Genomic DNA, 26,573 nt, shown 5'->3' with positions numbered 1-26,573 from the left:
GTGTCTGCAAAGGTTGACCAGATGATCTTACAAATGCTGCACTGCCAGCCTCCTCAACAGAAACCTTCCAAACATATTTTCAGGTTCTAAAACAATAGTGCCATTGCTGTTATGGCATCCACTCCAAGCTTAAGAAGCTGGTGGTATCGAGGTAGCAGCTCCTTCTGTGGGTCCAATTTCCTTTATTACGCCCCCTCCCTTGAGAAGAGACATAGCCAAGATGACCACTGTCTCATGAAATTTGGGGAATGACTCTTAGATTTGTCTGGGGTGCCTGCCTGGTCTGATTTCACCATTACCATGGTGCTTTCAAGCTTTCTGCATTTCCTGGCAATAGAGTTGGCTGAAGAATCTGCCATCTGTCATGGCATTTAAAAGATAAAAATGGAATCATAAATAGAGCCAGTTCTTCAGAAAAAAAAAAAAAAAAAAAAAGTCCAGCCGGCATGTCAAAATGGAGGACATTAGCATGTTCTTTTAGTCCCCGGCTGCCAGCAGCTGAAGTCAGCTTGCTAATCACTTGGTGTCATCTGTCCCAGAATGCGATGCCAAATCTTTCTTCCAGGCCAGCAGCACCAAACAATACAGGAGAAATTTATGATTCACAAAATAGTTTTGCAGAAGGTAAAATCTGACCATGAAACTCCCCCATTTAATTAATGCTGCCATAGCTTACATTAAAAAGAGAAGGGGGAAAACTCTCTGCCGCAGAATTTATCTCTTCTACGCAGCCAAATTCCTTGCCAGATTTAACAGCAAGCAACATAAATTTAGGTGATTAGATTGGTTGCATACATTTAATTTTTAAAAAGCACCATAATCACACTTTCATTAAAACAGGCTTTCAGCTTTGGTTGAGCGCCACTTGACAAACAACACAGCAGTCGATGATTGGGTTACTGAAATGACAAGATTAAAAGGAGGGTCTTCAGCAGATGCTAGGCTCTTCCATTATAAATATGTAAAACTGCTGGCCAAACATCAGAATGACACATTGAGAAGGTTCCTTCCCACAAGTACAAATTGTCCACAAATTTTTGATACAACCAGGTATAATGGAAAGAACTCTCCAAAATGAGATCTCAGCCCAAGTTCAGCTCTGATACTTAGTTATGTCAATTTAGGTGACTTTGTCTCTTGGAAACTCAGTTTTCTCATCCATAAAATGGGAGCAAGACATCTCTCTCAAGGTGGTGGTGTAAGGCTTAAGGGAAATGATATACACACAAAAAAGGGTCTAGAACACAGCCTGATGCATTAGAGGTGTTCAAGCAATACTAGCTTTCCTACATATAAATGAAGGGATTGGATTAAATCAATGTTTTTCAACCCCTGTTGTTTGTTCACTGTCTCTCTATGGACCTGTTCCCTAAGCTTAAGTCATTCAAACACCATCATCACAATTGTTGCCATTTTCTAGTACTACCTGTACTCTTATTACCTACTGTTTTGTTTTATATCAACTCACTTTTCTGCTTAAATAAATGTACTTGAAAAGAAACCTTTTAAATACTAAAAGCTCAAAGTTTTCACTCATAAAAACTTAATCACTACAAATACTATAAAAATAAATACAGGAAAACAAACTGTTTTTCATTCTAGCTAGATATTGTTGGCCAATGGCTTGGAGCCTGAGGCCTGTACACTCTTTGCTAAAAAGGAAAACAGTTAATATTGAAGAGCTGTTAAGGACATATGAGCACAGGCCTGAGACTTCCTTCTAGAAACAGAAGGATTGAGAGAATTAAAAGGGAGTAGTTTCCCACTCTTGAACCCCTATTATTTATTGTCTCCTTCCTGTACCAGCCCACATCATTTTGCATCTTTGTATCATTGGTGGTACTAATCACTCATTTTAGGAAATAGAACCACAGATTTTTTGCTAAAAGAAAACCTTGCCCAGAAGCTCAGTGTGCAAAGCAAACTAAAAGTCAAACCACCAAAAAACTAAACCAAACAAAGTTATCTCAGAAAATTGGGATGTGAGCTGCGGAGTCCCACCAATTCAGCCCCTTCATTTTCTGTCTCTGGGAGGCCCTCAGAAGCCTCCTGTAAATCTTCAAACTCCTCAGAACATACTTGGAACAATGGACTGGACCAGACTGGAGATGGCTAGTCCCAACAGCATCAGAATCACCTGGAGAGCTTTTAAAAATACAGATTCCTGGGCCCGAAACTGGACTTACCAAAGTCACCTCTCTGCAGTAAGGCCCAAGAATTTGAATTTTTTAAACCTCTCAGGTAAGTCTCTTGAGAATCTAGAAATTTAGACATTCCTGGGATGAATGATTTCTAAAACACCATCTAGAATGACTCTCTATGCATGTGAATTAGGAAACTGTTATGGTATCACCAATCCTCACATCAGGGATTTTGTTTTTCATTTTCAGCTCATCACTACCATCTGATTAAGACCTAATTGTTATTTCTCAACATCTTTACATGTTCATTCTTTGGCTTCACCAGTAGGATCTCTGGTTTCTCCAATACAGTCATTAATGTCTTCAACAGACTCTCCCATAGGCATTGACGGAGGGAAGCAGGAATGGATAGGAACAAGAAGTCCCAGAAATGGGAGTCAAATGAAAAACCCTGAATCTGATATACCTAGGTTAAGCCAAGAAGCATCCACCCTCCATTAACAAACAGGAAAAAAAGAATCATCATTGCTCTTTATACCTTCTTTCCTCCAAGATTAATCTTAGTGTTGTAAAGATTGGAGAGAAAAAAATGGGGCCAAGGATAGAATATAGTAAACAATGATAAAAATGGGGCCAAGGAAAGAATATAGTAAACAATGATAGCAACAAAAATGACAACAACAATAGTAAGAGTAAAAATAGAAACCAATATTCATCTTGTTCTTCCTATGTGCCATGTATTGTTTTCAGTACTTTACGTACACAGCCCATTTAAACCTCTCAGCAACTCTCTGAGGCAGCTAATATGAGCATCATTCCTTTTCATGGAAGAGTTAATGGGAGCACAGGAGAATGTGTGACTTGAGGAAAACCAGAGATGTGATGTAATGAAGGCAGGAACTGACCCCAGGCCTATGCCTTCCCAAGCCAAAGAACAGTGGGAAAAGTATTCCCCACTTCTGATGTTTCAGTTAATACTGAGCAACACTCAAGCACTGAATTGGTTATTGAGAGAGTGACCAACCAAATGATTATCTGCTTGTTAAGAACATTTGTCAAGGGAAAAAAGAAGATATTAGTTCAAACTCCCCTGGACTTTTTTGTTTAACAGTTGAACTATCCAAATCATCTTTTCAAATCATCATCCCAAATGCCAAAAAGGCAAGCAAAATCATCTTTACTGACATTTAAACACTGTTTTTCATAGCAGACATATTGAATTTAGATAGATAAGACATATGATAGAGGAGAGTGGTATTTGGACACGGGTATATCAGTGTAATTGATAGTTTATGGGAGCCCGTCAAATAACACAGGAGTCTGCGACATTTACATTATTTTATAGCATTCTTTTGAAGGTTGTTTTCTGACATGGTAAAAATTATACTGGAGGCCAGAAGTCCTATGTGTATGGAAAATGAATCAATGCTCTCAGGGCCTCCTTCTTAATTGGTAAAATTCAGGGTTAGATGTGTACCATGGTCCCCCAAAGGCTAGTCCAAGATTTCTGGGTTCTCATCCTAGCCCTGAGATCCCTGGGGAAACTCAAGTTCAGCCAGCTTTGAAAACTGCTAAATGATAGATCCTCTGCAGTTTTTCTTGCTTTCTGTGACTGGAAACAGATTTCAGTATTTTAAATGAATGTAGACTTTCATTAATGTTGTATCTTTGCCTTTTCAACAGATTGTTATTCCTTCCAGTGATTTATTTGATACAGAATCCTTGAACAGGTGCACAGCCCCCAATTATAACACGGTTTCTATGGGGAAATACGATCCACTTTATGGCAACATGATTTATGATGTAGTTACCAGAACACATTGTGTCAAAAGGCACTGTCTGCTTATGCCAAATGTTTACTAGCAAATTCCTTTTCCTCAGATAGAAAAACATACTCAAAAAGAGGTAAATTACTTTTCCACAGCTCTCATTAGCGGGGATCCTCAGGTCTTCACATGTCTCTTCATGGAACAGCTTGCATTGAGATCTGCTTAGGTGTTTATTTTTAAACAACGAGCCCTAATTTCTTGGCTGGCTGCTGTCATTTTAATTGTGCACCTTTCCCTTTCATCCAACGAGGGAGTGCATGAAGAGCATACTTACACCAGAGCTGGAAAAGGACCCATTTTTTTCCCTCCTTTGTCTTTCTAAGCACTAATCCAAAGAAGGAGTTCTGAAAAGTTTCCTCGGGGCTCACCTGAACGTGTCTCTGTGGGCAGCTGCCGTGCTCTTATGTACGTAGCAGACTGTCTGTCCTGCTATGTCCATTTGGCTGAAGCTTGTAATGGGGACCCCAGGATAGTGGACGTATTCGACCTGGCCGTATCGCGGTGGGGAGGTGATGACGTAGAGAAGTTCCTCAGGCTTGTCTGTTCCGTCCACAGCAAGGAGGGTGGTGGTCATCAGGAAACCTCTGTCACCTTTAGACACCAAAAGTGGTTTTGCCCGGATGACAATATCACCTGCGTGGCAGAAGAGGTTGTGGTCAAGAACCAAATTTTTAAAAATAAAATGTCCGAGGTGAAGGTAAAAAACAAAGGCCAAACTGTGCAGAAATCAAAACTAATATGACATAGCAAGATTTCTATAACAAGGATTAATAAAAGAATTCAGCCAAAGACATGAGCAGATATCACAGAGAAGGCGTAACAATATGGCCAATAAAGGCACAAAAGATACTCAATCTCATGAATAGTCACAGAAATATAAATCAAGATCACGATAAGTTGCCATCTTGTAACCCTCTGATTGGCAAGGATGTAGGAGCCTGATGATACCAAGTGTTGAAGAGGATGTAGAATCTTGCATATGAGTCTGGTAGGAGTGTAAACTGGTACACAATTTGGAATTATTTTGTAAAGCGTTGGATACTCACCTATGCCTTGACCCAGTGATTCCACTCCAGCTGCATGCTGGAGAGAAACACATGCACTTGTACCCAGGAGATCTGTGCTAGACTGGTCATGGCAGCACTGTTTGTAACTGAGAACAATGGAGACAACCCAAATGCCTTCTCAAAAGGTGAATGTATAAACAAACTGTGGTCTATTCATATAACTGAATTTTGTACAGTAGCAAAACAGATGCACTAGAGCTATATGCAACCACACAAGATGTAGCTTATGAACATTTATTAGCTGAGTGAGCAAGTCCCAGAAAACTATAAACAAAAGTAAGAAAATTAACACAAAGTTCAGGATGGTGGTTCTCACTGGAGGTTGGAAAGAGCACATAGGTAGATGTTTGATACTGTTAATATTCCAGTCCTTGTATGTGCGGTGGCTACACAGGTGTTCTTATGTGTGTTTAAAAGACTGTATGAATGAGTGTCTGAATGAGCAAAGGAGAAGAGGATCACACATAGACAAAGGATACAGTGTTTCACAAACTAAGGATTATAATCCAGTTTTGCTCATCTGAGGTTCATTAAAAAAATGATCACAACTAAAATACTATAGAGTTTCTACTTTGTACAGTTACAGGGTTAAGGTATTGTCATATTTCTCAGGCTATAAATGAGGAAACTAAGGTGTAGAAATGTTAACCAACTTGCTAATGATTACACAACTATGAAAGGTGGAGTTTGAATATCTGACCCAAGAGCACAAACTCAAACATTTTATTATTTTGCTTCCTTTCTTTAATACATAAGGAATTCTTGAAAATTAACACTAAAATGGTGAATATCCAAAAGGAAATGTGTGTAAAATAAATGCCAAGTCATTTCTAAATTAAAAATACAAACAGTCAATACAATCTTGAAAAGATATTTAGTCCTAGAAGGAAATAAAACATCAAGGAGGTATAATTTTACCCCAGTGTTTCGCAATGAGGGACAATTTTGCCCCCCAGGGGACATTTAGCAATGTCTGGAGACATTTTGGTTATCCTATCTGAGAGGTGCTACTGGCTTCCAGTGGGTAGAGACCAGAGATGCTGCTAAAAATCTGATAATGCACAACAAAGACTTATGCTTTCCAAAACGTCAATATTGCCAAGACAGGGAAACCCTGTTTTAGATGATCAAATTGGTCTTTTTTGTATACTATGCTTTTAACTCAAAATGCTGTGCAACTTAGGCCCAACCTAAGAATCAATGACCAACCTAATTTTAAATCAAAACCTGAGCCCCAGATTCTTCAGAGGGAGTCAAGATGAATACATCAAGGAAGTAAGAAGGATGAACAAGGCTGGGGAAACAAAAATCACACACAGGAGGTTTCACCAGGAGCAGAAGATAGAGGTGAGTGGAGGAAGAGCGTCTAGGTTTTGCCTGAACCCAACTTTTCAGCACTGTAATGACAGAGTATGGATCAGGGTCAACTATAGACAATGCCCTTCTCAACTTCTCTCAGAGATGTCCATGTCATTTTTGCCACTGCACATATCAGAAGACACAGCACAATGGGAAGGCATAATGTTATTTATAATAGCTCCCAAATGGAAATAACCCAACTGTTCAATATGCTAATATTAGTGTTGATTTAGTCTAACAATTCAGTATAGTTTCATTTAGAGATGAACAATTATGGCTATAAAGTTACACTGCAAACTGAGAAAACTGATGCTAAGGAAGGGAGGAGGGAGGGAGGGAGGAGGGAGGGAGGGAAGAAGGAAAGAGAGAGAGAGGAAGGAAAGAAGGAAGGGAGGGAGGGAGGGAGGGAGGGAGGAAGGAAGGAAGGAAGGAAGGAAGGAAGGAAGGAAGGAAGGACAGCAACAGTGAAGGAGGAGGGGAAGGAGAGAACACTGTACAGAGATAAAACACCACTATGTTTAAAAAAAAAAAGAAATTATGAACTTCTGAAAATGTTAACAGGTTAATGTATCTACCTGATGTAAGCTTTCACAAATACTTTTAGAAAATAATCTCATGTCAGTTGTAGCAGAGACTAGTGAGGCACGCACCAGCCTCAATGCCTTTTCTTCCTGGATGCACTGCTCCAGTTTCTACTGCCCAGACTCCTTAATGTGGCCCATGACTGCAGTTCAGCCACAGGTACCCTACCTCCAAGCCTAGCCCATGAAATTCTCTCATTTTCCTCCATATCTCACTCTCAAAGTGACTCCGAGGACTTCCAAGACAAATGATCCCCTAGCTAGAAAGAATCCCCAGGTGGCTGCTTGGAACAGAACTCTCCTCCACCATGCTAGGGAATGCATCTCAGTAAGGCAATGACAGGATAACCTGCCCTACTACATTAGGTGCATTTTACTTGTATTACGTTTTGCCTGGACAAATAACTTATGATGAATGCAGTCTTACTTTTGCAGAGAGAAATAAATGTGTACAGTAACACGTAGCTTATCTGAGAGTCACTTATTAGACATCTTCAAGGAAACAAGCAAATAAAATATATTATTATACAGCCCCAAAATAAACATCTGAAAATCAATCAAGCTAGCTTAAAATCTGTCTTAAAAAAATTCAGAACAACTGTAATTTTACCATACATATGAGGTAAGACTTTTACTGTACCTAAGCATACAATTTAATTTAGCTCTGAGCTTCCTGGCAGCCAAGGCAAAAAAGAAAGCATTCTGTCAATCAAGCACATACTGAGGATCTAAGACTATGCTTGGTCCTGGGAATATATAGATCCTGGACTATACAGATGAATGAGATAGGATCTTTACCCTCCTCACATAAGCTCTAAGGAAAAGTATGGGGTAGTGATTGACATGTTGGGAATCAAGGGCTTACACTCTCCCTTGCTGAGCTTCCTTTCCAGTATTTTTTTTTCAATCTCTTCCTTCTGCCATTTATGTGCTGCTGAGTCCTATCATGCAAATGGTCTTTAATTAATTCAAGAAGATAATTATCTTACAGCATTCTCCCTTGTCCCTGAAGAGTATTGTCAGCACTTCCAAAGTGAACAGAGAAACAACTTCCAACCTTTTCAATAACAAAATTCCTTTCTATTATATTTTTATTTTAAGACACATTTATTTGTATTTCCTTTATTTTTGTTGCATTGAAAATATTTTTCCTTTCAAACTCTGTTTTCAAGTAATAACTCAATCCCTGAAGATAAAACTAGAGTCATCACATTGATTTGGTAAAATTTTACTTAAAGCTTAAAACCCTGACCGTTAAAGTAGCCTGTGCAGCCATATTGTGGGCAAGGCTGGATTTTTAATAGGCTTTTTGAAATACTGAAAATAACAAATGAATTGGCTACACTCATAAACCTCATAGATCCCAGGCAAAGCAAGTGAGGAGTCAAAGGATCAAATCATAAATGATGGAATTTCAAGTATAATGGATGGAAGGAAGAAAGGAAAGGAGGGAAGGAAGAATGGAAATGAGGGAAGGAGAAAGGGTGGGAGAGAGGGAAGGAGGGAGGGAGGGAGAGAGGAAGACAGGGAGGGGAAAACCTTTAAGGGCTTACACCAGCTCACTTCTGGTTGTAAAAGTTGGTTCCAATAAACCCTGATAGAAATGCTTTACCTTTTCCCATATCCTTTATGGTGATGTGACAGTCAAATGCAGGGGACCTATTGTCACCGTCCCAGAGGTAGAAGGTGAAGCTGTCTCGGTTCTGGGAATCCATTGCGCCGGTGTGTGTGTATCTCAGCAAGTTCAGATCCACTTCTTCCTGAGTACATTTCATGCCAGGGTGGAGAGGGACCCAGTCCCTCCCTATCTGAAAGGTGTCAGAATTAGTCAGCTGCCCAGGTTTTTTTCCCCCCACGTTGTGTCAGTGGACATCTTCCATATCCTCTGAAAACTTCCAATATAAATGATATTTCAGGAAAACTCTAGATTTAATTTTTTGCCATTCTGCATCATATTTTCCATTTAAAGAAATATATTAAAACAATTTCAGGCCTTGGGGAAAAAACGAGCTTTAATCAAAGGATTTTTGACAAAGTCATGTGGCAATTCAACTGCAGTGTTATTTCCAAGGTATTTAACACAAGCAATCATAGCTGATTAAATATTTCAATTATTGAGAGCAGGTGGGTAATCGAGCTGTTGGAATTCATTCTTTAAAAATTAAATGTGTTTCATTTGGGGTTTCCTTTTTTGTTTTTAGTTCTTATCACTGTACAACTAATAAAACCTATTATTTCAAACTGGTTTGTCACTGGGCTTATCTGAAGTAGATAAAACACAAATAGAATGGGTGTATTTACTGTCCACACATTTTTAGGCTTCCTAAAGACCAAAAATGATCAAAGTCCCTATCACTCCCTACATTTATACCCTGAGTCAACACAAAAATAACTGCAAATATCATATATGTATTATGTATCAAGCTCTTCTAATAATAAGCTGACATTAGTTAAGCATATATTCTGTACAGAACTCAGTGCAGAAATTGTGGCATTTTCAATTAAAAGAGGTCCTTATGCTGAGGGAGCGCTGACAACTGAGACTATTAGAAAATACAATAATAATAAATCTGTCTCTGATTAATAATTCTACTGTTTTCTCTTAAAAATGCATAGCTTTCCCTAAGAAGGGCTCATAAAAGTCATTTGAAGTAATTCAAGCAAAATGTCATCTTAAAAATTTACTATATGATATTATCTTGTGCTTTTCCTGTCTGGTTGAAGAGACTATAACAGAAATTTAAATGATTTTTTAAAAATTTCCTTTGTCACATTATTTCACATGCCTTCTCTCCCCTCACTGTGTTACCACTTCCCTTTGTCATTCTATTTGATAGAGTTCCCTCCTCTTTAATGTTTGTGCCCATCTGATGTTTGCACACAGGTATGTTCTGTCCCAGTGCTCACTGGGTGACAGTTAATTATATTATAATAATTAAGCACATTGTTTGTTTGCATCATAAGATCTGTTTGTAAATTTAATTTTTAAAACAGATTCTCTTTCAGGTTTTAAACCAAACAGCCTGCAATTCTATTTAATGTTTTCCTTTATAATCTTTTCCCAGAAAGTAAATACAGAAGACGATATATTTTGCTCTCTGTCATCTCCATCTAATTCCCCACTTGCATTCCCAAGTGTGAGCTCTGACTTGACAAAATCATTTGCAAGCCCCAAAAGAGGAAGAAAATAAGATTCAGTCTCAAGGTGGGGAAAACGCAGGAAAGTCAACCAGAAAACCAGGATGCGTGAGAAAGTCCAGGAGGCCTGGTCCCTGGTCTTGGAGAGACTTGGAAAACCCCTAGAGTAGAGAGTTGGGAGAGAACTCTGTGGCGCCATATTGGGAACATGGACCCATCTGGATTTTCTCATAACCAAAACACTTCAGTTCCCATGTCACCCAAATGTGTGAGCTGTCACTGCATTTCTGCTTCATTACTCTTTGAAATGAAATAAGGACACAGCTGCACCTCAATTTAAATCAGTGATTGCTCTTCACTTTGATTCTCTATGGTGCCCACAATCTAAGACAATCAAGCTGTTCTACACAGAATGAATCCTTGCTGCTTTTCTCAGGCTGTACCTACATTACATTAAAAGTTAAGCATTCAGTCAAATAATCACATTGGAGATGGCTGGTGGTTACTGTTGCTAGCCTTAATCCACCATTCAAATAGACATTTTGATGGATTACTCAAGTGACCTTCTCAAGTGACTGAGCTATAATTTGTACTGGGTTGATTCTTGGGCACCACACACACAAAGTCTGAATCAGACTGGTGAGCACCATTTGTGAAAAGACTATCTTTTCTCCATTGTATCACCTCTGCTGCTTTGTCAAAAATCAGTTGACTACACTTGTGTGGGTCTATTTCTGGGCTCTCTATTCTGTTCCATTGATCTATTTGTTTATTCTTGTACCAAACCAACACTGTCTGGATTACTGTAGTTGTATATTAAGTCTTGAAGTCAGGTAGTGTCAGTCCTTCAATTTCATTCTTCTATATTGTGTTAGATATTCTGGGTATTTTGCCTCTCTAGATAAACTTTAGAATCAGTTTGTTGATACCCACAACAACTGCTCTAAAAAATAAAGTCTATTTTTAAAAAAATCAAAATCTAGTAGAAATAAAGATATCTCAAAGGATGCCTGATTCTCATCGGTAACTAGACAACTTGCTTTACGCCAGTAACTCCCTATGCTCCAATTTAGGTACAATCCCAATGGGGAAGGAGCAAGGATGAACCTTAATTTTGGTTGAATTTACCCTGAATTGTGGAAGTAAATTTAGAATAGTGTGAGTTCACCCCAAACTAGGAAAATTAAATTTTCTACTTCTGAGCAAAATATGGCTATTACAGAATAAATTCAGTTATAGAAATCTATGCATTGAGAAAATTTATACCTGTTACATTCATTTTGAAAAATAAAAGTAAAAAGGACACTAACCTTAAGCTGAAGTTGCCCATTTTGGGGAAGTCTTTCAAATAAGTAGTAAATCTTCTCCCTGGGTGAGTCTTCATCTATGGCTGAGAGAACTGCACTAGAAATAATACGAGTTTCACCCATATTCACTGTAATTTCAGCTTTCCTGTAAAAAGGAAGATGTCTAGGTTGATATAAAAAATAGAAGACATCACCTTAGGAGGGGACACTCATAATGACTATTACAGCGTTCAACCTTAAAAAATTAGGAAATGATATTCAATATCCAAAGTACTGAAAATGATGAGTCAGATTCGTAAAATAAGCTTTCATTTCACCTTACATGTGAAAGTCCTAAAGACAATTAGTCAGCAACAATTAGTATGGCATGAGGTAATTACATACTTCTGTCTACTTGTATAGAACTTTACAATTTTCTGTTAAAATTTATTTTATAAACTGACTTTGTTTCCAAAATTTTATCTGATACAACAACAGCTCCATGAAGTAAGTGGGCTAGGTATTATTGTTCTAGTTTTACAGACAGGAACTTAAAGAGATGAAATGACTTATTCACGGGTGTTCTGGTACCCTTTATGATAGACCATTATGAATTTGGTGATATTTAGGTAATCTGTAGCCCTCTACATTACTCTCCTCCTTGGTAATGTTCTGGGTAACTAGTCTTCTCTTCACAGTAATTCATCTTTTCCAAATGCTACAGCTGCCCGGTCAGCTCCTGGCATCTTGAAGAGAAGGCTGGGACAGAGAGCAGGTGCTGCTTCTACCATAAATGCTGCTGCTGAGGGTTTTGTGTCTCCTATAAAGGGCTGCTGCTCTCACAGCCAATATGGCTGTTTTCCCTGGTCCTACCAAAGAGAAGAAGAGACTTCTTTTCACCTGTGTTTCTAACTCTTGGTTTTGGTCATCATACATGGCCTGTGTCCAACTTGACACTTTGTTTCTGAGAAAAACTGGGAAGTTTCCTTGGGATTCAGATCAAGAACATTTGTGTAGCATCAACTGGTCATTCTCAACGGCCTTCCACTCCTCTGCTGACAAGCCACAGCCCAAGTACCTCAGTTCTAACCTCTTTTACTAGGTTTTTCTTGCCTACTCATAACTGACATCTTCCCTGGCCATAGGAGGTGACTTTTGCCCACCTCTTTACTCGAGAATATTAATCCTATCATTTTAGAAGGCTAGAATGATGGTTTAGGGCTTATGGAGATTAGTGGTGCGTGTTTTTTGGGGGGGGGGGGGTCGCGCCACGCGGCTTGTGGGATCTTAATTCCCTGAACAAGGATCGAACCCGGGCCCCTGGCAGTCAGAGCATGGAGTCCTCACCACTGGACCGCCAGGGAATTCCCAGTGGTGCTTTTTTTTTTTAAACACATAACTGTGCTGAAAGGTCTCCCTTTTTTTTTTTTTTAATATTTATTTATTTGGCTGTGCCAGGTCTTAGTGGTGGCACACGGGATCTTTGTTGCCGCAGGCAGGATCTTTAGTTGCAGCATGCGGGATCTAGTTCCCTGACCAGGGATTGAACCCGGACCCCTTGTTTTGGGAGCACAGAGTCTTAACTGCTGGACCACGAGGGAAGTCCCCCCAGTGTTGCTTTTAATATAGAAACAGATGAATCAAAACAGGAAGCCAATACAATGAAGATGATAAGGAGTCTGGTAGAAAGAAAGGGTCAGAATTAAATTTCAGAGGGTCCAAGAGAGAAGAAAGTATGTCATAGTCTGAGTTACCCTGAAAGGGACAAAGACCTTGGTGCAGGTAATTTATTTGGGAAGTGATCTCAGGAACAAGCGAGAGGGAGGGAGGAGTGAGGAAGGGAAGGAGGAAAAGGCAACAAAGGGTGTCTTTACTGCTATGGGGCTCAATCCTGCTGGGGATCCTTTGAAGAGCCATGTAGAATATGCCTCAAATTATGCTTCAGAAGGATAGGAGGCTGGGATATTATCTTATCCACTACCTCTCATAGGTGGAGGGTTGCCCTCAAAGTATTCTCCCCTGCACCTGGACATGGGCTGAATGAGCCACTGCTGCTTCAGAGAAAGCCCAGAGGCAGAAAAGCAGAGCACTATGGGCACTTAGATGGGGCACAGACAGCTTGCAGGGTATGTTCCATCATAGCTGCAACTAGAATCAGAGGTGGGCTAAGGGGGTGTAACCCCAGGAGCCAAAAGCACAGCATCTAAAAGGAATATCAAAGGAATGGTGTCAAATGACCTAACAAGGTCCAGCAAGATGAGAAGAGCCATTAGATTTGGTGGGAAATCCAAGGGTAACTTTTAAGGGAGGTTGGAGAGAATGGGCAAGAATAGAGGAAGCAAACACAGCTATTCCCCCAAATAGTTTGGCACTGAAATAAATGAGGGACTGGGTTATCATTGTAGTTTTAGAATGAGAATACCTGCTTGGAATAATGCTAACAACTGACACTTATGAGAACTTAATATGTACTAGTCTCTGAAGTACCTTTACATATTTTAATTCCTTTAATCCTTTCAACAACCACATGAAGAGGATACTGCTATTACCCCCATTTACAAAGAAGTTGACAAAGAGGTAGTGAGAGGTTAAGTAACACGTTCAAGGTCACACCACCGATAAGTGGTGAACCAAGGCAGTCTGGCTCCAGAATCTGCTCCCTTCACCACTAACTATATCCCTGTGTCTTATTAGCAGAAGGAATGAAAAGAGAGAGATGGAAGATGCGGTAGGGAAAAAATAATGGAGCAAGTTCTGGGAGAAGGCAAGAGGTGATATGCCCAAGGACACATATGGAAGGGAAAGAAGAAAAGGAAAAAAGAAAAGAAAGAAGGAGGAATTTTGAGGCAAAGTTAGAGGAGCTTTGGTGATTCTGTAGATGAAGCTGTGCCAGGAAGTTTAATAGCAAGAACATAGCAAGAAATAGTAAATCAGATAGGACTGAATGAGTGCCTTGTTAAGTTATTTTACCTCTCTGGTCTCAGTTGTCTCAGTGAGGATAACAATACCTACTTCACACAGTTTCGGTGAGGACTTAAGGAACAAATATATGTGAAAGGAGCCAACATACTGCCACATAGTAAGCACTTAATAAACACCAGTTTTCACCTCTCTCCCTCCTTCTTAGGTAAAATGAGGTCATCAGAAAGGAGGTTTCATAATACCACAATATCCTTCATATTTTCATTTTTATAAATCAAGATTTACCAATCCAACATTCCAGCTAGAGAATAAGGAAATAGAAATTTCTATTGAATACTCTTTGTAAACTGATATCTGAGATGCAATCCTCCAAAAAACTATCTCCAGTATTTCCCATAATGCTTTCCAAGGGCCTTGGTGGCCCATAGGGAACAGCAGGAAAATTGGCAGAATAAGGAAGGGATTTGTTTAAGGTCCTGTTTTCTGCAAAGTGGACGAGACTTTAGGAGTTTACACACTTCAGGAAATTGTTCACTTCCTGATAAAAACTTGGACTGTCTACTCAATGCCCCTCACTGCTACACCATTAAAATGGTCAAAGAGGTACCAAGAAGCAGACAATTCTCTCCATCCAGCACCTGAGACAAGTCGGACTTCCTAAAGTTCTAACCTTGGACAGTTCTGTACAGTTTCCAATAATAAGAGAAATGGCTAGAGCTATAGAAGTATAATTGATGAAGACTCTGTACCCTATGATCAAACTCTCATCAGCTACAGAGGGAGACACTGAGAAAGTCTGCAATTAATAATATCAGTACAGAATTTTTAAAAAGTGATCATTTTGACAACAGGTGGCAAGGGGGCATTGATCCCAATGGAACACAGTAGAGGACTGGAGGACAATGAAATACCAAGATGATGAAAGAAGTGTCAGTGATATATTTCCCTCAGTCACTCTTAGTTCAAAGTTTGACCAAATCCACAGTGAGGACTATCTGCAGTTAATATTACCACACTTTAATTGAATCTATATATTAATTACACTCTGATGTTTGTGCACGCATGTGTGTAAATATTTAGTACACTGTTCATTCCATATTGTATGTTTGGTTATTTTGAATTATTGACAACTAAATAAAACTTTTAGAGGAAAATCAAATAACTGAAAGGCGGAGAAACCATAATTCAAAAAGATACATGCATCCCAATGTTCACTGCAGCACTATTTACAATAGCCAGGACATGGAAGCAACCTAAAAGTCCATTAACAGAGGAACGGATAAAGAAGATGTGGTACATATATACAATGGAATATTACTCAGCCATAAAAGGAAACAAAATAGTGACATTTGCAGAGATGTGGACAGACCTAGAAACTGTCATACAGAGTGAAGTAAGCCAGAAAGAGAAAAACAAATAACGTCACTTATATGTGGAATCTAGAAAAATGGTACAGATGAACTTATTTGCAAAGCAGAAATAGAGACACAGATGTAGAGAACAAACTTATGGATATCAAGGGGGGAAGGGGGAGTGGAATGAATTGAGGGATTGGGATTGACATATATACACTACTATATATAAAATAGATAATAATAAGAACCTACTGTATAGCACAGGGAACTCTACTCAGTTCTCTGTGGTGACCTAAATGGGAAGGAAATCTAAAAAAGGGGGGATATATGTATACATATAACTGATTCACCTTGCTGTACAGCAGAAACTAATACAACATTGTAAAGCAACTATAGTCCAATAAAAATTAATTTTAAAAAGGCTAATTTGAGAATCGTTAAGGAGAAGTTATATTAACTAATATTTGCACCAAAGGTTCTAGGTGCCTGACTAGGTGGGACAAGTTGTAAGAGGCAGGAGCTGTCAAAGACTTGTTTCTCTCTTGAGGACACACATTCCATTTGCACCTAGTCTTCCAGACCTCAGAATTTTATACAGAATTTGAAAGGGACTCTTTTCAGGTAGCTTACTTGCTCAGCACTGGTTTCTCATCATTAACTGGGGTGACCTCTACAGAAATGGTTTTAAGTATCTTATGTTTCCCATCCGACAACTGGATTGTAAAGTCATCAGCAAGGCTCTCTGAGTCATCATGCAAATACATCAACCTCATTCCTGGAAAAAGGGAAAAAAGAGAGAAAGTTAATCTTTCTTATGATCGAACCACTTCAAAGCACGTCACAGATAATTTGTTTTAACCTCCAAGGCATTGGTATTAGCATTAGCTCATTAATCAATACAATAAGGTTGCATTGATAAATGCATAAATCAAACTGTTTTATGAAGTAAGAGCACCCCTCCTAGTTCAATAAAAGTTCCTATTTAAATAAGTTAGTATTTGATAAGGGTCTTTTTTTAAAATTTATTTATTTATTTATTTATTTTTGGCTGTGTTGGGTCTTCGTTTCTGTGCAAGGACTTTCTCTAGTTGTGGCAAGCGGGGGCTACTCTTCATCGCGGTGCGCGGGCCTCTCACTATCGTGGCCTCTCTTGTTGCGGAGCACAGGCTCCAGACGCACAGGCTCAGTAGTTGTGGCTCACGGGCGCAGCCGCTCCACAGCATGTGGGATCCTCCCAGACCAGGGCTCGAACCCATGTCCCTTGCATTGGCAGGCAGATTCTCAACCACTGCGCCACCAGGGAAGCCCTGATAAGGGTCTTATTTACAATCAGTGAGAAAGGATATATTATTTAATAAACTGCGGGAGAACAATGGAGACAAGAGTGTTTAAATGAAACAGAAAATTAGTTCATTACATAGAGAAATTTATAGTTAGATCCCTATCTCAAGCCAACAACCAAAATAAACTCTAGATGAATCAAAACTTAATTATAAAACTATTTTTAAGAACCTATATAACATTTATATGGAAATGCAAGAGACCCAGAATAGCTAAAACAGTCTTGGGAAAAAAAGAACAAAGTTGGAGGACTCACATTTTCCATTTTCAAAACTTACTGGAAAGCTACAGTAATCAAGATAGGGTAGTACTGGCATAGAATAGATACAGATGAATCTAATAGAAAAGAGCACAGAAATGAGCTCATACATATCTGATCAACTGATTTTCATCAAGGGCACCAAGACCATTCAATGGGGAAAGAGTAGTCTTGCAATCAATAGTGCTGGGACAACTGGATATCCATAGGCCAAAAAAATGAAATTGGATCCCTACCTCACACTATATACAAAAATTAACTCAAAATGGGTCATAGACCTAAACACCAAGAGCTAAGCTAGAAAAACTGTTTGAAGAAAATATTTGTGACTTTAGGTTAGGCAATGGTTTTGTATGTAAGACACCAAAAGCACAAGTGACAAAACAAAACAACAACAAAAACATAGCTAATTTGGACTCCAAAGGAAACCATCAAGGGAGCAAAATGACAACCCACAGAACTGGAGAAAATATTTACAAATCATATACCTGATAAGGGAGGATCTAGTATCCAGAATGTATTAAGAACTCTAACAACTCAATAGTAAAAGACAACCCAGTTACAAAAGGAAAAAGGATCTGTGTAGACATTTTTCCAAAGAAGATATAAGAAGACATATAAATAGCCAAAAAACTTATGAAAAGATGCTCAACAGCACTAGCTATTAGGGAAATGGAAATCAAAACCACAATGAGATAGTACTTCACACACACACACACACACACTAGGATGGCTATAATTAAAAAGATAGACAATACCAAATGTTGGTGAGGATGTGGAGAAAATGGAATTCTCATATGTTGCCAGTAGAAATGTAAAATGATACAGCTACTTTGGAAAACAGCTTGGCAGTTCCTCAAAATGTTAAACATAGAGTTACATATGACCCAGCAATTCCACTCCTAGATATATAGCCAAGAGAAATGAAAATATAGTATATACCCATACAAAAAACTTGTACATGAATGTTTACAACAGCATCATTCATAATAGTCAAAAAAGTGCAAGTGACCCTAATGTCCATCAACTGATGAAGGGATAAATAAATTGTGGTATGTCCATACAATGGAATATTATTTGGCAATAAAAAGGAATGGAGTACTGACTCATGCTACAATATGGGTGAATCTTGAAAACATTATGCTAAATAAAATAAACCAGTTACAAAAGATCACATATTCCATTTATATGGTTTCACTTATGTAAAATGTTCAGAACAGACAAATCTATAGAGACAAAAATAGGTTAGTGATTGCCCGGGGTTTTGGGGAGAGAAGGATGAGAGTGACTGCTAATGGGTATGGTATTATTTTTTGGGGGTAACAAAAATGTTCTAAAATTGACTGTGATGATGAATACACTAAAATCCACTGAATTATACACTTTAAATTGGTGAATATTATGGCCCATGAGTTATATTTCAATAAAGCTGTTTTAAAAGATTTGGAAGAAAATACAAATAAATATCTTATTCCTGGATGTAGAAGATCTTCCTAATATAAAAACAAAAGAAAAATGCATAAAGAAAAATAACAATAAATTTTACTACCTACAATTTTGACTTCTGTATTTAAAAACATGAATTAAAGGCAAATAAAACATGGGAAAACTTATTGTAATGTGACAAAAATACAAAGTATCAGTATTTACCAATCCCTTATTAATCAATATGAATTGATGGAAAAATGGGCAATGGACATTACTGGGCAATCCACAAAAGATGAAACATACATATCTGGTCAATAAACATGAAAATATGTTCAATTCAATCTCACTCATAATCTAAGAACTTCAAATCAAGATAACAATGAGAGACTATTAATTGACCGCCAAGTTTGCAGAGATTTTTAAAAATAATATCCATTATTGATTAGGACAAAAGGCATGCCCAGGCACATGGTAGCAATGGCATTCTTTTTCCCAAAAAGTATTATAAATGCTGACCTTTCTGTACCGAGCGACCTCATTATAAAAATTTATTCAAAAGAAATATTAAGAGATGGGCACCAAGATTTATGTTACATAAATATATGTAAAATATGTTTATTGATATGTAACTTATAATATCAAAATTTGAAGTTATCTGCATATTTAAAAATAGGAGATAGTTGTATAAAATTACAGTGCAGTATGTCCATATAATGAAACACTGTAATTATCACAAATCATGTTCTCAATATTTAAAAGGTAAAAAGATGTTTATAATAACTGATAAGAAAAAAAAGATTACATTATATGGTAGTTTTTAAGTTCTGTATGTTTGGTGGGACAGAGGTGAGAATATACTAAAGTTTTTTTTTTTTTTAATGTAGCCATAAATGAACCAAAAATAAAATAGAGGTGAAAATCTAATCTCTGACAATGTCACCAAAATATTAATTTAGATGAAAATTAAAAATTTTTTCTTCAAAATGATCGTGTAGTGCAAACTTTACACGATATGCATACAATACTTATTTAACCTAATAATAAACAATGAATGTTATTTTTTAAAAACTGGCTTTTTAAAAATTTATTTATTTTATTTTATTTATTTTTGGCTGCATTGTGTCTTCATTGCTGCACGCGGGCTTTCTCTAGTTGCGGCAAGCAGGGGCTACTCTTTGTTGCAGTGCATGGGCTTCTCATTGCAGTGGCTTCTCTTGTTGCAGAGCACAGGCTCTAGGCACGCAGGCTTCAGTAGTTGTGGCACGTAGGCTCAGTAGTTGTGGCTCGCGGGCTCTAGAGAGCAGACTCAGTAGCTGTGGCACACAGACTTAGTTGCTCCGTGGCATGTGGGATCTTCCCAGACCAGGGATTGAACCCATGTCCCCTGCATTGGCAGGCAGATTCTTAACTACTGCGCCACCAGGGAAGTCCCAAAAAACTGACTTTCCTGAGTGTAAAATTTGATTTATTATTTCTTTTTCCTTGGCCTTAAATTTGAAAGAAATATTGTAACAATATATTGTAGTTTTTGCTACACAGGGTTATTCATTTGGTAATACCATCATTTAAGCTCTGGAATTTATTTCTTTGCAATTGATAAAACTGAGAAGTATGTTAATTAGCTTTTTCAATTCAAACATGATATGATATTGTGCAACTATTGCAAAATAAACTTTGGGGCAGAGAGCTCTAGTTGGGGAAAGGAAAAATTAAAAGACAGTAGAAAAAAATGTGGAACAAGTGCTAGATAAATCAAACACAGAGAAGGAAGAGTTTGGAGTGTGCAGTTGGGCTCCACAGGGAGGTCGATAGTGAACTGGTTCTGAAGGCTGGTATTGGGTGGCTGGGGGAAGGAGAGGGAAGGACCTCTCAGGCAGGGTAAACAGAATACAGGAAGGCAGGGCAGGAAGGAGAATGCGAGTAGGCAGTGATTCTAGAGCCAACACACTTTTCTCAAATATTTAAAAGCATTTATATATATATGTTAAATGGGATAAGATCAATTTTTCAGAAAGAGTAATGAAAAAATAATTCAGGCTGCTATTCCAATGTGTCATTTCCTTAAAGGGCAAATTATCTCCTCAGAGAATAATGAGTTATTACATTTGTTCTATATTTGTTTCAAATGTGGATGTTTTGGCAGACAAATCTCTTCAATTTAGTTCCACGATCTCAATAGTTTTAAGAAGAAATTTTTCTTATTATGACATTAAAAGCTTGGGGTAAACTACCAAAAATCACAAATACCATTTTTGTTGATGCTCTAAAAGTGAAGGAAAACATATTATTTCCTTTTCAATTACCCACTATCTCTATCTGGGGCTTCATGCCCTGCATTAATCCAGAGCCCAGAGAAAACCCTTGAGGGATAATGAATGTAGGTGAATGCCATTTCTTCACTTCCACTTCCTCTGATTTATTATTATCTTTTCTGGGTTAAATTATTAAATCAACAACAACAAACAAATTGAAATGAAGCGTGACATACCATTCTTGAGAAGTTCCATGGAAAAGTTGTAAACAAGTTCATGCTTCTGGCCAAGGTTGGGTGATTGCTTATACTGAGGAAAGTCTTTGCTAAACACCCCATTGATGAGGAGGCCATGACGTGGTTTGTGAGTGACGCTGAACAGCAAGGGGTCCTTGGGAATGTCCCAGTCAACAGCATTAATGATGGAAGAATCCAGCTCTCTCATCTGACCCTCACACACCTAAACAAAAACAAGAAAGTCAGCTGCATGCTAAATAAAACCTGTCTTTCTTTTGGTAAACTGCTCAAAAAATAATTGTAACATATCCTATATAATTTTAAGATACCCATGCAAATTTTCCATGAGATTTGTGTGTAATGAGTCTTAAAAAGAAATTGTTGGTTCAACATGACCTTCGAAGACAAGAACAAGTCTATTAATCTTTCTCACATTTTTCTTTTGAAGATTTCAAAGCACTTTATTTCCATGAAGGACTAAAGGAGAGATACATATAATCTCATATATATATTTCATAATTCAAAGGTTGGGGGAAAAAGCAACCAAAAGGATGCTTGCTTTCTGGAAGTCACAGAGTTCAGTTGTAAAACCAGGTATAGACCCTGCCTTCAGATCCTAACCTGTTATTTTAATCTCCTGGACCTTGTTGCTTTCATAATTCTTATGTTTCTGTTTTAGAAATGGCACAAATATCTGCTATGCACACTGGGGGTATTAGGTGTTTTTAATTTTTGTCATTGTAGTAAAATCTTCTATATTTCAATTACAATCAACAACAGTTGAGAGGATGCTTCTGGATGCACGATAGAATATATTTTAATTCTGGGTCCCTCATCTCTTCCCAGTCTTCACACCTCTAATTTTCCTGAACGACCCTGCACCCCACTTCAGGTTTCATAATCCTTTAAGCATAAAGAGAACTGAATGTTTTTCATTTCATGTAGGATCTAGTTATTTAAAACCATCAGTACCATTAGTACCATTGACATGGTGCTTAGTCATCTTTATTTTCTTTTTCTCATAGCAAGGGAACAAAGAAGTATTTCTGTTTCCTATTGTGAAATATAGCAAGATCTAAATAATATGAGTGTATAAGTTTAACATGTGCTTACTGGGCATTTGCAGCTCACTGGATGCTGTGGGAATACGAATACTCTAAAGAATCAAAGTCAGATGAGAATGTGATGGCCTGTCCATCAATAACTATAACACAAGGAAGAAAATATCTAGTGTTACTAAATATGGATAAACAAGAAGTGCAAAAGAGTGGAGGAGCCCAGGAATGTCTTCGTGGCTGAGTGGACATTTTAGCTTTGAAGAAGACATATGGTTTAGATTTGTGAAAATGGCCTTTCCCTTCAGCCTCTCTTAAGGACTTTGAAGAGAGCCTTCCTGCAACCACTCTTCCTTGAACGTGCATAAAAAAGAATCATAATATCTGATATTTGGGCTAAAATTTTGCTGGTTTTCTTATTAAAAACTGAGATGGCATCATAATTTAATACACAATGATAGGATTAGGGAATCATCTTTGATGATAACTTTCCTTTTTCTCCAAAAACTTTCATAAAGCAACCTAAAAAGATGTTCTAATTATCTGTCTTTATAAAGCTTGGGGCTCCTGGACTCACTGTATGGCAACCTTTCTTATTTACAACATGGTAAATTCCTTCACAAGATGACTGGGAAATTTTATTGAAAAAATGTGGGATTCTTTTTTGCACATTCAATTGTTTATTGAGATTATAAATAATAGGTTTAGATCAAGAGACATAAAATGCAGAAACTCACTAGTAGACAGCTTTGAAATGGATTATAATAACTTAAACTAAAACCTCAATTTTTTTCTTTGCAAGTTGCAGCACAACTTGATGGAAGCCCAGCTAGCTACAAAATAAATACACTTTTTCACAAGAAGGCAAAATAAATATGACTATTTTAAAAAATCACTTGAAGCTTAAAGCCAGCTCTGCCAATAACACATGGGGCTCCATATTTGTTACTCTTCAACAGCTTCTCTAAGGAATGCACAGGAAAAAAAAAAAGCATGATTACTTTCAGAGAAGAGCAAGAGACAAATTCCCAGTGGCCTAATTATTTCAGAAACCCCAACCCTAGATAGATACAAGGCAATAGAGGTAGGTATAGAAGGAATCATCTGTAATTCTCTTCTCTCTCTCATAATTACTGAAGTGCTCTCTGGAGAAATCCATGTGCCAACAGAAGAGGAAAAGCAGGAGCTGGCTCTTAAGTCTCATCCTGAGGTGGCTTTCATATACCATTAAGATTCAGTAGAAAATTAAAATAAAATAAAGACTTCTGCATTTAGAGTTTGATGATTTTTAGTGCAAAATAAGGCAAGATAATGGTTTCAAAATAGATAATATGTGCTTTGGTCAATGTCTGAAAAAAGATGACAAACATAACAAGACTAATATGAATGACACCTATTTATTAAGGGTTTTCTATGTGCCTGACCATCATGATTGTCATGGCTGTCCTAAAGGAAGATGTGATCCATGTTTTGCAGATGAGCAAACAGAAACACAGAGAGAAATAACTTACCCAGGACCCTACAACTAGTAAACAGCTATACCAAGTCCCTCTTACTCCAAAGCCTGTGCTCATTCATTTAATCAGGATATGCTATGTGCATGTCTGTTTTAAATAACTATATAAACATTAGAATTGTTTAAAAAGGATTATATGCTGATATGAAAATATTTACAATATACATAATTAAGGTTTTGTTTTTTTTAAAATTAGAGAGTAGGGTATAGTATGATCCCTGATTTGTAGGTAAAAACATACAGAAAAATCATATACACACACACATATCACTGGCATGTGCACAACTTATTTCTGTGGAAATTAATTACTAAAACCTCAACTGATGGGGAGTGACTATGGGTAGGGGCTGTTGAAGAGGGAGAATTTCATATTTCCCTGTGTACGTTTCTCAACATTCTAACTTATTTAACCATAGATATTTATTATTATTTTTTAAGACAACAGTTGTTGTCTCAGCAGTGATATGCTGGACCATTTTAACTGTGTGTCTGAATTTTTAAATAAAACTAACAAATATTATTATATAATATAAAGACATTTTTAAAGTGTATAAAAATAATGGTCCAAATTGTATTTTTTCATTTCATATATCTTTATAAATAGCTGTATAAAAAAAGATGCCTGTGATTCATGAATTAAGAGTCCTTACTATTACAGCACTGGTTAAGAGGGCACTCTGTAGAATCAGAGCACCTGGGTGCAAATCTCCTACTTGCTACTTACTTCCAAGCTCTGTGATCTTGGGCCACTAACTTAACCTCTTAAGCCTCATTTTTTGCAGTTATTAAATGGCAATAATAATGCCATCACTCTAAAAGCGTATTGTGAGGATTCAATATGAATACATGTAAAGGGTTTGGAATAGTACCTACAACCTAGTAAGTACTACATTCTATATATATGCAACTATAATTGTAACCATGCAATTGTTATGTGTTAGCAATTATTATTATCATTACCAACATCACTATTATTAGAAAAATACTTTTCAAATGATTGCATTACATAACAGGTTACTGCCTTCTCTACTTCTCATCAACTTAAAGTGTTAAGTGCACATAGACTAATGTAAATGGGCTAGGTGAAAATGAAAATTAGAAAATGATAAAAGAGAAATTGAAAATTCTGATATCTTTCTTACAGTAATATTCCACACTATAAAATCAGGAGCTTCATCATTTGTGGGGTTGATTATAATGTAAAATGGTATCTCCAAGGAGCGTCGTTTCCCATCAGTGACATACACCATGAACCGGTCGGCTGTTGGTTCCATCCTCAGATGCCTGGACTGCACATAGTTAATGTGTAAAGCCTTCATGTCTTTCCACTGAAACGAAGCTAGAGCACACCAAGATGGAGCACATAAATAAGAAAAACTTTTTTTCCAAGTTACTGGTCCTTAATCCTTAATCCGATAGCCTATTTGTCAGCAGAGGAAATAAGAGGTCATAGCAGTTGACCTAACAATCAGCTTCAGGGGTTGCTATAATCACTATAACCATCAACATAAAAACAGATATCCATAAATTATAAGGAACAATTAAAATTTTCATGGAGAACAGAAGGGCAATAACTGCTAACTAGGATTATAGGGACTTCATGACCATTCTTTATATACTTGAAATGAATGTCAGAGAGACCTTCCTCCCCTTGATTAAAACCAGTGTTCCTGTGTGAGCAGTTCTTGTCAGGCTTGAACAAGAAAGGAACCATCTCTTTCATATAAAGGCAAAACAAGAGTCCATCAATCATCTGCCTACTTGACTACATATCAACTGGTAAGAATGAGTGGAATTAACTGACCTGTTATTTTGGTATTCTGACATTGCCTTAAATCAAAAGATAAAAATGCTCTGTGTTGTATATGAGTCACAGGAGAAACTGCATAAACTTTAATGCAATTAATCTTTCTTTCTTCCGACTTTATTGAGATATAATGCACATATCATTGTGTGAGTTTAAGGTGTATGACCTGTTGATTTGAAACATTCTATACCACAAAGTGTTTATCACAATAAGGTTAATTAACATACCATTCACCTCATATAATTACTATTTTGCTGTTGTTATGATGAGAACATCAAAGCTCTACTCTCAAAGCAACTTTCAATTGTATAATAAGTATTGTTAATTATAGTCATCATGCTATACCTTAGATACCCAGAATTTATTCATTTTATAACTGAAAGTTTGTAGCCTTCAACCAGCATCTCCTGCATCTCCTCACCCTTACCCTCAGCACCTGGCAACCACTATTCTACTCTCTGTTTCTATGAGTTCAATATTTTTAGATTCCACATATAAGTGAGACCGTACAGTACTGGTCTTTATCTGTCTGATGAATTTCACTTACAATAATGCTCTCAGAGGTCAATCCATGTTGTTGCAAATGGCAGCATGTCTTTGTTTTTCATGGCTGAATAATATCCTAATGTATGTATGTGTGTGTATATATATATATATATATACCACATTTTCTTTGTCCATTCATCCATCAATGGACATTTAGGTTGTTTCCATATGTTAGCTATTATGAATAATGTTGTAATGAATATGGGAGTACAGATATGTCTTTGATATCCTGTTTTCATTTTCTTTGGATATATACCCAGAAGTGGAAGTGCTGGATCATACGGAAGTTCTATTTTTAATTTTTTGAGGAACTTCCATAGTGATTGTACCAATTTACATTCCCAACTAACAGTACACCAGGGTTCCCTTTTCTCCACATCCTCGCCAGCATTTGTTATCTCTTATCATTTTGATAATAGCCATTCTAACAGGTGGGAGATGATATTATCATTGTG

The 26,573-nt window shown here is 37.4% G+C and overlaps 1 protein-coding gene across 10 annotated transcripts in view; it reads right to left on the bottom strand.

Moving 5' to 3' along the window:
* Positions 1-26,573, bottom strand: part of FREM1 (FRAS1 related extracellular matrix 1) — a 201,237-nt gene that overhangs the window by 75,935 nt on the left and 98,729 nt on the right. For 7 of the 10 annotated variants that reach the window (XM_082401545.1, XM_082401546.1, XM_082401541.1 and 4 more), the window contains exons 19-24: positions 24,908-25,104; positions 21,195-21,417; positions 16,309-16,453; positions 11,426-11,567; positions 8,590-8,785; positions 4,339-4,603 (exon numbers count right to left, since the gene is read on the bottom strand). In XM_082401545.1, the coding sequence (XP_082257671.1) occupies positions 4,339-4,603; positions 8,590-8,785; positions 11,426-11,567; positions 16,309-16,453; positions 21,195-21,417; positions 24,908-25,104 (1,168 nt within the window). Of the gene's footprint in view, positions 1-4,338; positions 4,604-8,589; positions 8,786-11,425; positions 11,568-16,308; positions 16,454-21,194; positions 21,418-24,907; positions 25,105-26,573 lie in introns of those variants that run through there. The other 3 variants (XM_082401548.1, XM_082401549.1, XM_082401547.1) reach the window with 2 other exon arrangements.

The sequence above is a fragment of the Balaenoptera borealis genome (genome assembly GCF_965194805.1).
Source record: "Balaenoptera borealis genome assembly, chromosome: 8".
In the NCBI taxonomy this organism is placed as follows: Eukaryota; Metazoa; Chordata; class Mammalia; order Artiodactyla; family Balaenopteridae; genus Balaenoptera; species Balaenoptera borealis.
Note: the sequence above shows the minus strand (reverse complement) of the source record. Positions and strands in the feature narration are given on the sequence as shown.